Source organism: Antedon bifida, chromosome 11 (genome assembly GCF_963402885.1).
Source record: "Antedon bifida chromosome 11, ecAntBifi1.1, whole genome shotgun sequence".
NCBI classification, from domain to species: Eukaryota; Metazoa; Echinodermata; class Crinoidea; order Comatulida; family Antedonidae; genus Antedon; species Antedon bifida.
The window spans coordinates 15,599,414-15,613,161 of record NC_136236.1 but is presented as its reverse complement, the minus strand read 5'-3'; the positions used below and the strand labels follow the sequence as shown (position 1 = coordinate 15,613,161).

Genomic DNA, 13,748 nt, shown 5'->3' with positions numbered 1-13,748 from the left:
TATTTATTTCTATTTAATGTAAAAAAAAATAAATTAATTAATGAAAATAATATTAACTTACAATATTGTTAAAAGTCAACTCGGGGTCGATAACTTGTTGACGGTTGACAAAAAAAAACACAGTCGGCCTACCTAGGCCTAGCTAGCTCAGGTTTATCTTTACTTGTGGTGTTTTCATCTAGTTTCCAACGATACATTTAAATCAAACAAACTTCCTGTCGAACGTAAGTAGGCCTATATAATATAACTAATTGGTTAAATAAATCTAGGACCGCTTCTCTTACCAGCCAGGCTGCAGCAGGCAGGTCAGGCTAGCCACGTCATCTAATTTTCCGACCAGCCAGCAGGTTCAGGCCGCGGCGGGGCCGGGAGTGCTGGGTGGGTGAAACCGAGTGCTGCAGCACTGACTGGGCATGCCTAGGCCTAGATTCGGCTTATTTGTAAATAAATATATTTTAATTTAAATAAAATAGATTATTAATACTGTTTATTATATATTTTTTACAGTATTAATTTATAATTATTATTGATTAATAATAACATTTTATGGCTATACTGTATACATTGTAATCTAGGCATATTTAGGCCATGATGGCACAGGAAGAGTATTTTGATTAGGCTCTAATTCATGCAGTAGACCCTATATAACATTTATTTATAGTTAACATTTCAATTTTGTTTTGAATTTTTTTTTTTATACTTTGTGAGAATAAACTAGGCTTAACCAAATGTTTTATTGATGATAAAATATGCATAATATTTATTATGTATACTTTACACAGCTGCCAGCTGTAACAAAATAATATTGTTTTGCATCAGATACCATGCAGTTCATGTTGTGTTTAGTAACTGCTCAAACGTAGCATTGCCATGCCTGCCAACACAAGAACAGCACAATTCAAATCCACAAGCGTGCGTCACCGTTCCACAAACAGAATGGTACCGAATAATTCAATTGAGATTGCAAGTAAAGGAGAATCATCATTTATCAATGGAAACGTTATATCAGAAGTTGAATCTGAGGAGGAGATAGAAACAACATTGGACACTTTGTTGGTGAAGTCAACAGACAAACAGACCCTCTTGCCGATTGCAAGAGACCAAGTTAAAGTGAAAGATGAGACGTCTATGAGTGTGTCGTTACAAGTGTTTTTACCGTTCCTAATTGCTGGATTTGGAACGGTTGGCGCTGGTATGGTGTTGGACATTGTACAGGTTTGTAAAACATTATTTATTGGGATACAGTTACAGGTGTATAAATGACATCCTGCAGTATTAATACTAATATTAGTATGCCCTGTAATTAGATGTTTTTTCATTAAAAACATAGTTCATAGTATTAATAGAATAAAAATATTTAAAACATTTGGTTAAAAAGTATTAAAAATATGAAACACATTACTTTAAAATATATAAAACATAATAGGTATACAGATAAAAAAGATAAAGTCACAAAGTATACTTCATTTAAAAGTCTGATAGAATACGGTACAAATGAATTAAAATATATCACAATAAATGATAATACATGAATGATAAATTATTACAATTGAATAGAACAAGGATTATCTAAGGATTAATCTGATAGAGAACAGCTGTTATACTTGACCTATCTTCACACGCTAACACATTGTGTTTTCCGATTACAATTATCAGCTCAAGAGTTATTGGATATCAGTTGTCGAAATTAACACTTTGAATAAAAATGGATGTAATTTTAGCTTTTTATAACCTTTATACAAGCTTTGAGCTGCCTGATGACTTTGTTTTTATTACATAGAGTAAATTGTTTATAATTAATCACTAGAATTGTAATTAAATTAAGTTATGCATGACAACATAGTATATTAGATGTACATTTGTTTTTCCATGGAGTAAATACTCCATGGTTTTTCACTTGAAATTTGTGACATTTTCTATTACAGTAGCTTCATTTTAATCTAGGGGACTGTTAACCTTTTTTTTTATTGTTGAATATTATGTTAATATGTTGGTAGAATTGATTTTAAACTACTATATTTTTTTTACTATCAAAGCACCTGAATTGTAGAAAGAATTTATTCATAGTAAACACACCCTACATTACTAGTATTATCAATGCTTGAATCAATAAAAAGTTGTGGTTACAACATGTATTGCTTTACATCCTCCTTAGGAGTATAATAATACTGTACATGTAAACTATAGGAGTCCTATAGTTTACATACATGTACAGTATTATTATTAATTTTGTAAATCTTGGTTTTTGCTGTAGCATTGGGATGTTTTTGAGGTTGTTGGTGAAGTATTTATCCTTGTTCCTGCACTGCTAGGCCTAAAAGGAAATCTTGAGATGACCCTGGCTTCTAGGCTCTCAACTGCTGTAAGTATCACGATGAAATGATGTTCAAACTTAAAGCTGTCTACACTAGCAAACTTTATGTGACAAAAAAATGTGATGTGCCCATATACAGTATGTACATGATGATGTCATATCACTACCATACTTGGGCATAGCACTATCATACTTGGATACATCACACTTTTGTCAAACTAGTTTGATAGTGTTGACAGAGCTTTAGACATTTTTTATTGAACAAAAAGCATTTATTTTATTTGGTAGAATAGCTCCCCCCAAAAATAAAGAACTACAAGAGATATGAATGTTGATAGTTCTCCAGTACTATTGAAATATGTTTGTCTTTCAGGCAAATCTAGGAACAATTGACAGTCCAAAGGAATTGTGGAAGATGATTGGTGGAAACATGGCATTGACACAGGTTAGTAGTAAAATTAAATTGATTGGTACTTGCATGTTATAACGGGATGTCATTGTTAACTCAGACTTGGATATTATTATTACCTTGGTATTTATAAAATTGTGTACAAAACAATGTTTTTTGTTTGGATGATTCAGAATAGTAACTTATGGGGTACATATATGTGTGACTTAAATTATAAAATACTTACATACCTGTCATAAAAACAATCTACTAATATTAACTATTGTATAATGGAGATATATCACTTTAACATGTAGATAATCCTCAGTATGTTTGGATGCCTAATGCACTGTGTATTTGGGCAATATATCACATCAATCTATTGTAGTCGTGTTGCCCTTTTTCAGTGCCAAGCCATCGTTGTAGGATTCCTAGCCTCTTTAGCTGCCATCCTAATGGGCTGGATACCTGATGGAGAGCTGAATATTAGCCATACTCTGTTACTATGCGCCAGTAGTCTGGTTACAGCATCATTAGCCAGTGGCATACTTGGTATGTTTTGTCATGGGTATTTGTTGTGTGTTTCATTTTTCTTTTTTTCTACTTTTATTTGGTTACACACCTTGGGTTGCTAACACCTCATAATAATATTAACAACAAGAGCAATCAGCTGAGTTACAGCCTCTGCCAGGAGTAAAAAGAGAAAAAGGATCCCTTTTGTAGTTTTGATGTATGGCCTAAAATAATATAAAGTGGTCCAGATTTGGGATGCTTGTCCAGATTGCCTCCAAGGAGTCGTCCGTGACCACATATCTATCTGTGGTTAGTTTTGACATTATCCTGATAACAAACACACACACACAAATATCTCAAACAAAAATGTAGCCTCCTAGGCGGAGGAGGTAATTATAATAATTGTGTAATCACCCTCTCGCAAGTTAATCAATGTCAGAGATCGTTGTGTGAGAGTTATATCCGCCTATTCTATACTATTAACTATAATTTTGTTTAATTCTTCAGGGTCCATCATGGTTGCTGTTGTCATTTTGTCTAAGAGGTGTCATATAAATCCAGACAATGTAGCTACACCAATAGCAGCCAGTCTTGGTGACCTCACGACCCTCTCTCTACTAGCCTGGATTAGTAATATATTGTATAAAGCTATAGGTAAATTATATTTCTCTAAATACTGTACCCAGCTTAGAAATGTATGGCCTGTAATGATGTTTACAGACACCAGAAACCTGTAAATTCATATTTGATGATTTAGTTTTACAATTTTAAATGTTACCAAAAAATTAAATTAGTACTAGCTTTCAAGGACCACCAAGTAGATATTTCAATCTTTTATCAACTAAAGCCAAAGTATAGTCGTTATCTCGGGACCATTCTATATTCTATTCACCACCAGGTAGGCTTACTTCATCAAGGCTATGAATAGATGACTAGTTGGGAGCAGGAACGCTAGTAGACCAAACCCAGTACCGTTTTGATTACGATCATCCGGGAAATTACCTCTCGACGATATAATAACACTTTTTATTACTGTGAAATGTATCTTTTTCTTTGTAGGTAAACAGCATTGGTTAGCTCCAACCATCATAGTACTATTTTTAATTCTTGTTCCATTGTGGGCATATATTTCATATCATAATATATATACTAAAGAAGTACTGTCTTCTGGCTGGTCACCTGTCATTGCTGCCATGTTAATTAGCAGGTATGTACCAGCATAAGTCAATAGTATCGTTACACTGGTACACTACGCACTCCCTGACCTGGTGGCAGAACAAATCTTCTTGAAGGTCCATTGTACACATTTTTGTTGGATTCGTGCGAACAAATTAGCCTAGTGGAAAATCTGCTTAAGGATATAAGCAATGCATTGAGAGTTAGATTAAAACTCACGATCAGTAATCCAACGTCTAACATACTGCGCCACACGCAACTATAACAACCATCATACAAAGACATTAGCATCCCAAAAATTAATTTAATTCTAACTTTTATTTTTATCTAACTACAGTTGTGGAGGACTAGTGTTAGATATTGCAATTCGTAAAAATGCGGGTGTTGCGGTTTTCAGCCCGGTTATCAACGGTGTTGGCGGAAACCTTGTTGCCGTGCACGCAAGTCGTCTGTCAACATCCTTACACAAGCTGGGTCCTCCTGGTACCACGGTGGAAGGGCGGCAAAAGTCTTGTATCAATCCATGCAGAGTATTTTGTAGTGACTGTAAGTTGGAAAGTAGAATATTGTTACTTGCCTCTGAAACCATATGGTTGATTACGTTGATACTAATTGTGTAGTAAAAAACAATCTAAAAAAGAGCAATATTTTACACACAAATATGTAAATCGTAAAGGTAAATGCCATATTTATTCTGAACATAGCAGCTCATATTTCTAAACCTCTGCATTATGTGGCAGGGTGGCTAGTTCCTTTCAATGCTGCCTTATCCTCCCTAGTCAAATCCCCTCCACAATTTCAAACATTTATATACATACAAATTTATAATTTACTATAGTGATGTGTTTGTTGTTTTTATAATCTTTATTTTCTGATATTTTTTAAATATTTATAGATATTATTGTTTCTAGTAATGTTTTTGTAATCTATATTTTCTAATTATTTTTCTGATTGTTTTTTTTAAAATATTTATAGCTCAACATTCAAAGACAGCGAGAGTACTACTAGTGATGGTAATACCAGGTCAACTTATCTTTTTATATTTGATAGCATATATCAAAGCTGGACATACCTCAATTACTGGAAGAGTGACTGTTATGTATGTGAGTGTGGCTTTAATTCAGGTGAGAATTTCTACTTTACTAGTGCTAGATAACTAAAAGTGAGCCCTCTACGTAGTTTTTTCATATACTGGTTTTTTTTTGTTATCGCTAATCACTCTTATTATACTAGAGTGTTGGTTCAAACAATATTATTGTATAGTACATAAACACTACAGTACTAAAGTATGATAAGGTTTGCAGTATACCACATTTTACAAAAAAAGGAAATACTGTATAGTTAAGAATGTCTTTAAGTGTTCGTTGTTATGTTACAACTGTTGTCTAAGTAATGCTAGGCAAGTAAAGTTGATGCAAACAGTTTTAGGTGATTGGTCATCACTAGAATTTTATTTTATTTATATTTTTATTTATAAAATTATATAATAATGATTAATTTATAAATGGTAAAGTTGAGGAAATATGTGAGAATGAGAAAATTTAAACTTCTATTGTAGCACTGTGTAATCAAAAGTTAAGTTTTAGCATTAAAAAGAAAGTATATTATACAACACTAACTTAAATAACCATTGTAATTGTTCCTTTGTTTGTTAGATAATGTTAAGAAGTCCTCATTAAAAATGTACAATAGAATTTACAAATTGGGTTTTTTCCATCACATCGCTATGAATAATGGTTTTCATTGTTAAACCTTTTTTAACAAATTGACAAGGATGTAGCTTTTCTTTAATGGTTTTATTTTATTTTTTTTTAATAAAAATTTTAAATCATATTAATGGGGAATTAAAATTGGTAAACTGTTAATACCCTTTTAGTTACTTATGAATGATATAAATTTGATTTAGATTATTTATATATAGTCATACTATTCTTAATTAACCCTCATGTTTTTTAATTTTTTTATATTTATTTATTTGGTTGAGATGATTCAACTTTGGAACGGTGGCAGGTCACAAACTGTGGTACAATCAAATATAAACCACAAATAACTACTGTACACTAATACAGATAGTACAGAGCCAGCCTGCCAGGATAATTTAAATTAAATTACATTGTATGATAATTGTAGTCAATATTTATTTTGATTTTATGGGGTTTTCTCTAGCATTTTATATATTAACTATAGAATACTCTGATGGTCCACTGGCAAAAGGGAATGTATTTTGCTTATTCCAGCATGGTGTTTAACTTTACATTGTACAGTGGCCTAGTACTAAATCAATTTTTAAATTATATTGTCAATGTCAAAGGTCACTGGTTATATAGTGTATTTCCCTAAAAGTTTATTGACCCTTAATATTGTATAATAAACAATAGTAAGAGGCTAATGTCAATATAAACTCTTCTCATTAGGGAATATTTGATCTATTTGTACATCGTAGACTAGTACAGGTATTAATATTGTACAAAATAACTGTTTACTTAGAACTTCATTCCTATCATAATGTATTATTTAAATTCTCAGTTATATTTCCCTAAATTGAACAAACATATGGTGCTATGGTTAACAAAAACACAAATATAGTATGTTTATATATCTATAGTTTATCACTAGTGAGTAGTCTATTATTAGTACACAATCATACCAAGGCAATGTAACAACAGGGTGCTTCGGAGATCAAAGGGTTTATCTGTGGCTGCGACACGATCAGTTCCTTTCCCCTAAACAGACACTGCGCGCCATGGAGAATATGTACATTAGTACAGTACTGATCAGATCAAAGGATTGTTATGAGTTTCTATGTTGGCAAGGCGAGCTCAGTGTCCTGTTGTTAGATTGCCTTGATCATACTAATAGTACATAAAATACTGCACAGTTATTAACAAATTTGTGCTTTAAAAACTTTTAAAATTCACATTAATAATCTCAGCTAGTTTTGATATATTATCGTCATGTATGAGTGTTTGACCCTTCGCATACTGATAACTAGGTAGTTGAAATTTCAAACATTTAAATTGTAACAATGCTTTTTTTCATGCAGTAATGTCTTCCTTTCCCTTCTTGTTTTTTTTAGAGATACCCATTAAAAATTTAGTCATCAATCAATGAAGAATCAAAGAAAATATTGATGACTTTTTATTTGCAAAGAATAAGTTAGCTTCCTTTTGTGTACAGGGTTAATGGAAGTGAATTGTGCCAATTGTATTCACATTCAGGCTGTGGTTTCTAAAAAGGATATATACTTAACCTCTGTATCCTATAGACATACAGGTATCAAGAATGCTAAGTAGTAAAGTTGATACACAAATAATAACAACATTGTCTACGTTGACAGGATACTATTAAAAGACTACCTTACTAAACTCGGGTGTAAGGTAACCCATTATAAAAGTCTACCCAAAAATGGTTTTCTTTTTTAAAAATTAATCCATGGTGATAGCCACCAAACCACCGAACTTTGCTCCTTAAGTTCCATACTCTCTTGCTACATAATTGCTCAAAAGGGATTTTTCAGGTAAAATATACGATGAAATTAAACCCCATCTGATACAGTAATAAAGGAAATAAATGATTAATTAATTCCACGAATAAGAAGCCACCAGATGAGGGTCGATGCCCTTGAAATTGACAATTTTTTTATTAATTATCACAAGAATTAGTTTTTTTCTTCATATTTTTAGTTTAATCTTCATATTAAGGATTTTCCTGCTTTAATTTTACCTGATTTATCTATTGGAAGTGAAAGTATGGACAATTTCAACAATTGATTAAAAAATGACGATTAAAAACATTCAGTAGATTGTCATAACTGATTGAAAAACAATGATTTAAAAAATCTTGATTCGCTTGACAAACCTGCCGATAATCTTGTCTGATCTGGCTCCAGTCCAGGTTCACATCCGATTACTTGCATTGAAAACATTGATACAAGATTTTATTTGCCGCACCAAAGCTTGAACCGCACCAGGTGTGAAAGGCACTTTGGTGTTTATTGACTTGTTGTAAAATTGTCATTGTTTCATGTATTTCAGGTTGCTATTTTGTTATACACTGCAGATGTTCTTGTCCATTTTCTGTGGGAATTAAAAAAAGATCCAGACAATTTTTCAATACCTTACCTAACCGCATTAGGTGACTTACTAGGAACGGCACTGTTAGCATTCGGATTCTACATTGTCTGGGAAGTTGGTGACAAAGATAGTGACATAGGTGACTGAAGCCCTCTTAAGGGTGAGTTCACATTGACCGAGGGATGCTTACAGAAATGGATAAGGAGCGTTGAACGCCAGCAGTCAGCATTGGACAATCGTCAATTCAATTGGTTTTCTGGGTACAAAAAGTAGGTCTACAGTGATGGAAGCAGATTTTAAGATTTGTAAAATGCAGAGCACAGATCTTTAAGCTTATATGCACCTTTAAAAAATAAATAAAGCAAATTATATAACATAAAAAGCAGTATGCATTATGGAAATAATAATAAGAAGAAAAAAGTTCACCTTATGCGGCAGTCAGATACCAGCAAATTTAAAGCTATTCACGGATGGTTTATTTATAAACTGAAAAGAAATATTTTTCAAAATTTAGGCCCAGCATGAAATAACAGTGAGTTTGCAGAAATGTTTAATGGCAGTTGTCACTAATGTATAAATGCTGGTTTACGATAATTCAATTCAAGAACAGCCTATGTATATGCACCTTTTGAATGTCAGTTCCGTAAATGTTACAATGTTTTGAAAAAGATTGAACATTTTTTTTTTATGTTGATGTTTTCAGACTGTATAAAAAGTGCCTATGTAAACAGTTACATTTGAAAAAGTGCAAATATTATGAATTCTTTTGAATCATCATGTGGTCTTTCTTTAATAATTATATGAAATTTTATTAATTTTGTATAATGAAAAAATTATTTGATTTATTTATTTGTGAGTTCCCTGATCTGGACAACACTTTAATATTGGACATTTTCTGTTTTAATATATGACATATTCCTTTTCCTTTCCATCTCTACATCTCTACAGACATTTAATTTTGGCACCTACACCATTACTGTAGTTTTAAATTTTTAAAATACAATATAGTTAGTAATAATACAGATTTGTTCGATAAAATTAAGATGCATTATATTTTTAATATAAAGATTAAATGAACGCATGGAACATAATTATGAAATAAATATCAATATATGTCATTAATGATGTTTTGTTTGACATTATTGTTTTATGTTTTACATCTACGAAAATATTTCGATAACAATACAATAGATGTTGTGGTAGCTTCCGTTACAACGCCAACTTCCGAAATCAGCTTGGTCGCGTGCTTAGCAATTTGCGAATGATAATGGTTTTAAAAGATTATATTTCGTTATCCAGGTTGAATTTTGTGTCCCCTCTTAGATTTAACACAAAATTGTTTCTCTCAGCTGGATTGCGTCACGCGAACGATTGAAAAACTCGTTTCTCTTAGCTGGATTGCGTCACACGACCGATTGAAAAACTCGTTTCTCTTAGCTGGATTGCGTCACACGACCGAGTGAAAAATTGTATACAATTTCATTATTACAAAATACTGGCGGTTGGTTCGTGAATGGGCGTGAATCATACTCATTGTGAATTAATATTAATATTGTTTACTTACACAATGTGTTTATTGTCAACCTTTGTCATATATAATATATTGCTTACATTGTATCAGGAGACAATACCAAATTACGAATTTTTGCTATGCGACTGTTTTTGTTCCCTGATAACAAAATCCGGAACAAAAATACGTTTCCGGTTTCCCTGTTGGAAAATGACATAATGATAATAAATTACTTGTTTGTTGGCTTATTTAATTGTATTTGCTTTTGTGTAATTAACTTTTGGTTATTTTGTGTAAAAGTTTATTGAACTTGGAAGTGCTTGAATGGTTGTTTGTGTGCCGCTTAGCATGCAGTAAATGAACGTCTGTTTATGCATTATTATTACCGTATTGGATTCTATTATTTCCTTCTCTATAATAATGGTACCATTGTAGTCCGGCGGCACTGTTTTATGCCATCAGGAAAAGATTTATGTAGTTTGATAAATTCAATCGTGTTTCCCTTGATATTTTATTACAGTTATCTGTAGTGGCATGTATATAAATATATATCCAATCTGCAGACAGTACTGTTTCGATCTTATTATCTCGTCAGTGCAGCTCAGGATTCGAAATGAAATGTCCAGAATCGTGCAAATTTACTCACATTTGTGCATTTAAATTGAATTAGGGATAGGCGATAATCATCCATAATCCGCGGTGCGACGCGACGCAACACGAAATTAAATAAAAACGTTAATAATTGTATTGTGGATAATTGTCTTTTTTCACTGGTTAAAAACAATTTAAATCCATGACATTTGACAAAAATCAGGCCTATTGGGTGTGAATAATCAAGTGTAGAGAGGAAGTGACGTCGAATCTCTTTGTTCCCTCTACAATGTCACACCTGGATATTTACATAATCTGATATTCGAAGCAAGGTTTACGTCACGTCACGTCAGAGATTGTGGTCAATCAGGTGTTTTAAAATAGCTGACATTTCATTCATGCATCGTGGCCGTTGTTGTTCTCCAACTGGTTGGAAATTAAACGATTTCTTTTTGTCGCTACCCCGGCCAGATATTGCTTTGTTTTCATCATGGCAAATAAGGTCAGTTTATTATAAGACCCATTTTACGCCCTGTGTTTTAAAGCCGTTCCAAAAATGTAGCGCTTTTGATATTAAGAAATTCGTACCTGTTCAACATCCGGGTTCGACATAGCATACCAGCATTGGGACAATGCGATCATTTCAAACATCTAGGCCCTACCTGTCAAAGTTATATGTATAGAGCCTAATCGATTCGCGGATTTTGTTTGTTAGTCCCATGAGTATACATCCATGTAGTCGTGTAAGGTGTCCTATGTGTGCAAACTTTCCGTGTGGGCACGTTTAAGTTCATACTACAACGTACGCCACAGATCCGGGTGGATATTCCCATATATATCTTAAGCTTGGTTCGCGACGTAATTGTAATTGTAATATTTATTGCCATCCATATAAAAAAGTAACGCAAAAAGTGACGTAACGCAACGTAAGTGATTTGACCAATCACAAGCGATGGATTATTCGAACAGTCGCTTGTCATATTGGTCAACTCGCTTGCTTTGCGTCTACGTCTTTGCGCTGCGCTGCGTCCTAGTGGGAACCAACCAGGAAAAAGTCCTTATTTTCGATGGCTAACCTCTAAAATGTGGATATGACTCGCGCCGTGCTATATCTCTCCTCTTAACATGTTATCAATGAAATCGCTTCAAGTTGATAAGATCTTTGTACATAACAAGCAACATAGGCCTATTAGGCGTTGGGGGTCAAAAAGCCACTAAAGTATGTGCGTGGGATACCCTTTGTGGGGCTATTGTACGAAATTGTAGGCCTACAATATCAACATGAATTGCAGTAAATTTTATTAAAAAAATATAAATACTCCCACGCATTTCCGATACAACATGGTTTTATTGTTGTGTATCCAAAGTGTCCATCCTTTGTAAAATAGTTTAAGAAACAATCGAAAATGCTTGTCATGACTGGCAACACCCTGCTAGTTTTACTACTGTTGTATACCCGTTTATTTGATCAATCTCAGTCACTGCACTATACATTTATTGTTAATTCCACAGTATTTTAATGAGTAATATGGTTTATCAATGGAGATCTCCGTAACTATTAAAGCAGGAACGGCGGTTGCGAGCAATATCTCCAAACTTTCCGAATCAAAATTGAAATTCTGTCAATTTGTTCATTTTAATGATCTCTTTAAAATGATACTGTATATAAATTATAAATATTCAACAGGCAATTCTTCTGGCAGCCGTACGTGCCTCATTTTATGATAACCCTGAGTTGTTATATATTTCATTTTCATTTGTATGAAATCCTCAAGGACGATCTTGAGAGGATCATATTTTGTTTACAATCTTCCGTAAAGTTATTAAATGATTAGGCCTACATTCCTTTCAGTATTTGTGTATTACTTAACGTATTACCTAAATTCATTTAATCAGCGACGTGATCTTGAATAATTGTGACGTAGTGGTTTTTGAACGTGGAAGTCCTGAAGTTCACCCGGATGTGGTTGCTAAACTTCCGGGAAAAGAATCTACAACAAAAGAGGAATTTCCTCAGTGTTTCAGCATCTTAATGTATTTCAACGAATGAAACTTATTGCAAAACAGAATGTTCTGGGTTCATTACCCTCGCGAGTATTAATTTGTTTTATATATATTTATTATATTAATTATTAATAATTTCCATTGACAGAATTTTTTGGATTTGTAACTTCTAAATAGGTAGGCCTAATTATTAAATATGCCTATTGTTTTGCCAATTTACAAATATGTAATTTAGGCTACGGCATTTCATATAACAGAATCACAGCAAAAAATATTAAAAATGACATATTTATTAAGGCCGATATACACCTAACGGTAATAAATTAACAAAATATAACCTATTCCTTTTGAACATTAATTTACACAAAACGCGGAGCGGACGGGAGGTTTCCGCTCAGGATAGATATAGATTCTACGTGGGAAAAACTACGCGGTTTTCCGCTTACCGTTACCGCCACTCTCGTCTGTGTAAATTGGACATTACAGTGGAGTCTACTGACTTTCTAGAGATAGATGCCATGACAAATCTAGACGAATAAATGCATATTAAATAAAACCAGGACGCGTATACCATACGCCTACGGAATAAATAAACAAACCAGTTCAACCACAATTGTAAGAAAATATAGCTTTTTTAATCAATGCAAACAAATACAAACAAGTACAAATAATTAATATACAAGGTCTTTTATAAATACTGTATTATTCAGACAAGCTCTCTTATTATTTGTTTTCTTTTTTTGCAAGCAATATGGCATTAATTAATTAGTAGCTATTAGTACTGTAATGCCAAATAAAAGTGTCCATCCAGTATGACCGGGTGGATGTGTTTCCACCAATATTTGCGTTTATCCATGCAATACAAAATTGGCCCATATAATATATATTCCGTCCCTAAAATTCGTTCACACTTGGGACGGATTGCAATAAAGATATTAGGCTAGACTTAGACTTAAGCCTTGGCAACGATGGTCTTAGATTTAAGACCATTGCAATATGAAGTCTAAGCCCAGGTCTTCCACCCATCCGCCCATGGACGCAACGCAGAAAGTTCGGCGTAACGCAGCGTGTAGACCAATGGCAATTACACATAATTCATCCTTGTGATTGGTCATAGTTACGCTTACGTCATTACGTTCTAAGGTCTTTGAAAGGAGACTGGTGTTAATGGCGCTGCAC

At 33.2% G+C, this 13,748-nt stretch overlaps 1 protein-coding gene across 2 annotated transcripts; it reads left to right on the top strand.

The window, feature by feature from the left end:
- Window positions 1–35: 35 nt before the first annotated feature.
- LOC144856391 (solute carrier family 41 member 1-like) lies at window positions 36–9,586 on the top strand. Of its 2 annotated transcripts, none has more exons than XM_078714392.1 (10): window positions 36–224; window positions 820–1,215; window positions 2,255–2,362; window positions 2,688–2,759; window positions 3,110–3,254; window positions 3,723–3,869; window positions 4,275–4,422; window positions 4,729–4,937; window positions 5,442–5,515; window positions 8,426–9,586. In XM_078714392.1, the coding sequence occupies exons 2-10, from the start codon at window positions 871–873 to the stop codon at window positions 8,609–8,611; spliced, it is 1,434 nt and encodes a 477-aa protein (XP_078570518.1). In that variant the 5' UTR covers window positions 36–224; window positions 820–870; the 3' UTR covers window positions 8,612–9,586. The 2 variants fall into 2 exon arrangements, with proteins under 2 accessions (XP_078570518.1, XP_078570517.1); XM_078714391.1 differs by having other exon boundaries at window positions 42–224; window positions 5,367–5,515.
- The last annotated feature ends 4,162 nt before the right edge of the window (window positions 9,587–13,748 follow it).

What these genes read in the sequence shown, in the direction of transcription:
- LOC144856391 (XM_078714391.1), top strand. Translation starts at nt 871, where the DNA reads ATGCCTGCCAACACAAGAACAGCACAATTCAAATCCACAAGCGTGCGT. An exon ending in TATATTGTATAAAGCTATAG is followed by an intron (nt 3,870 to 4,274) that starts GTAAATTATATT and finishes TTTTCTTTGTAG; the next exon opens with GTAAACAGCATTGGTTAGCT. An exon ending in GCTGCCATGTTAATTAGCAG is followed by an intron (nt 4,423 to 4,728) that starts GTATGTACCAGC and finishes ATCTAACTACAG; the next exon opens with TTGTGGAGGACTAGTGTTAG.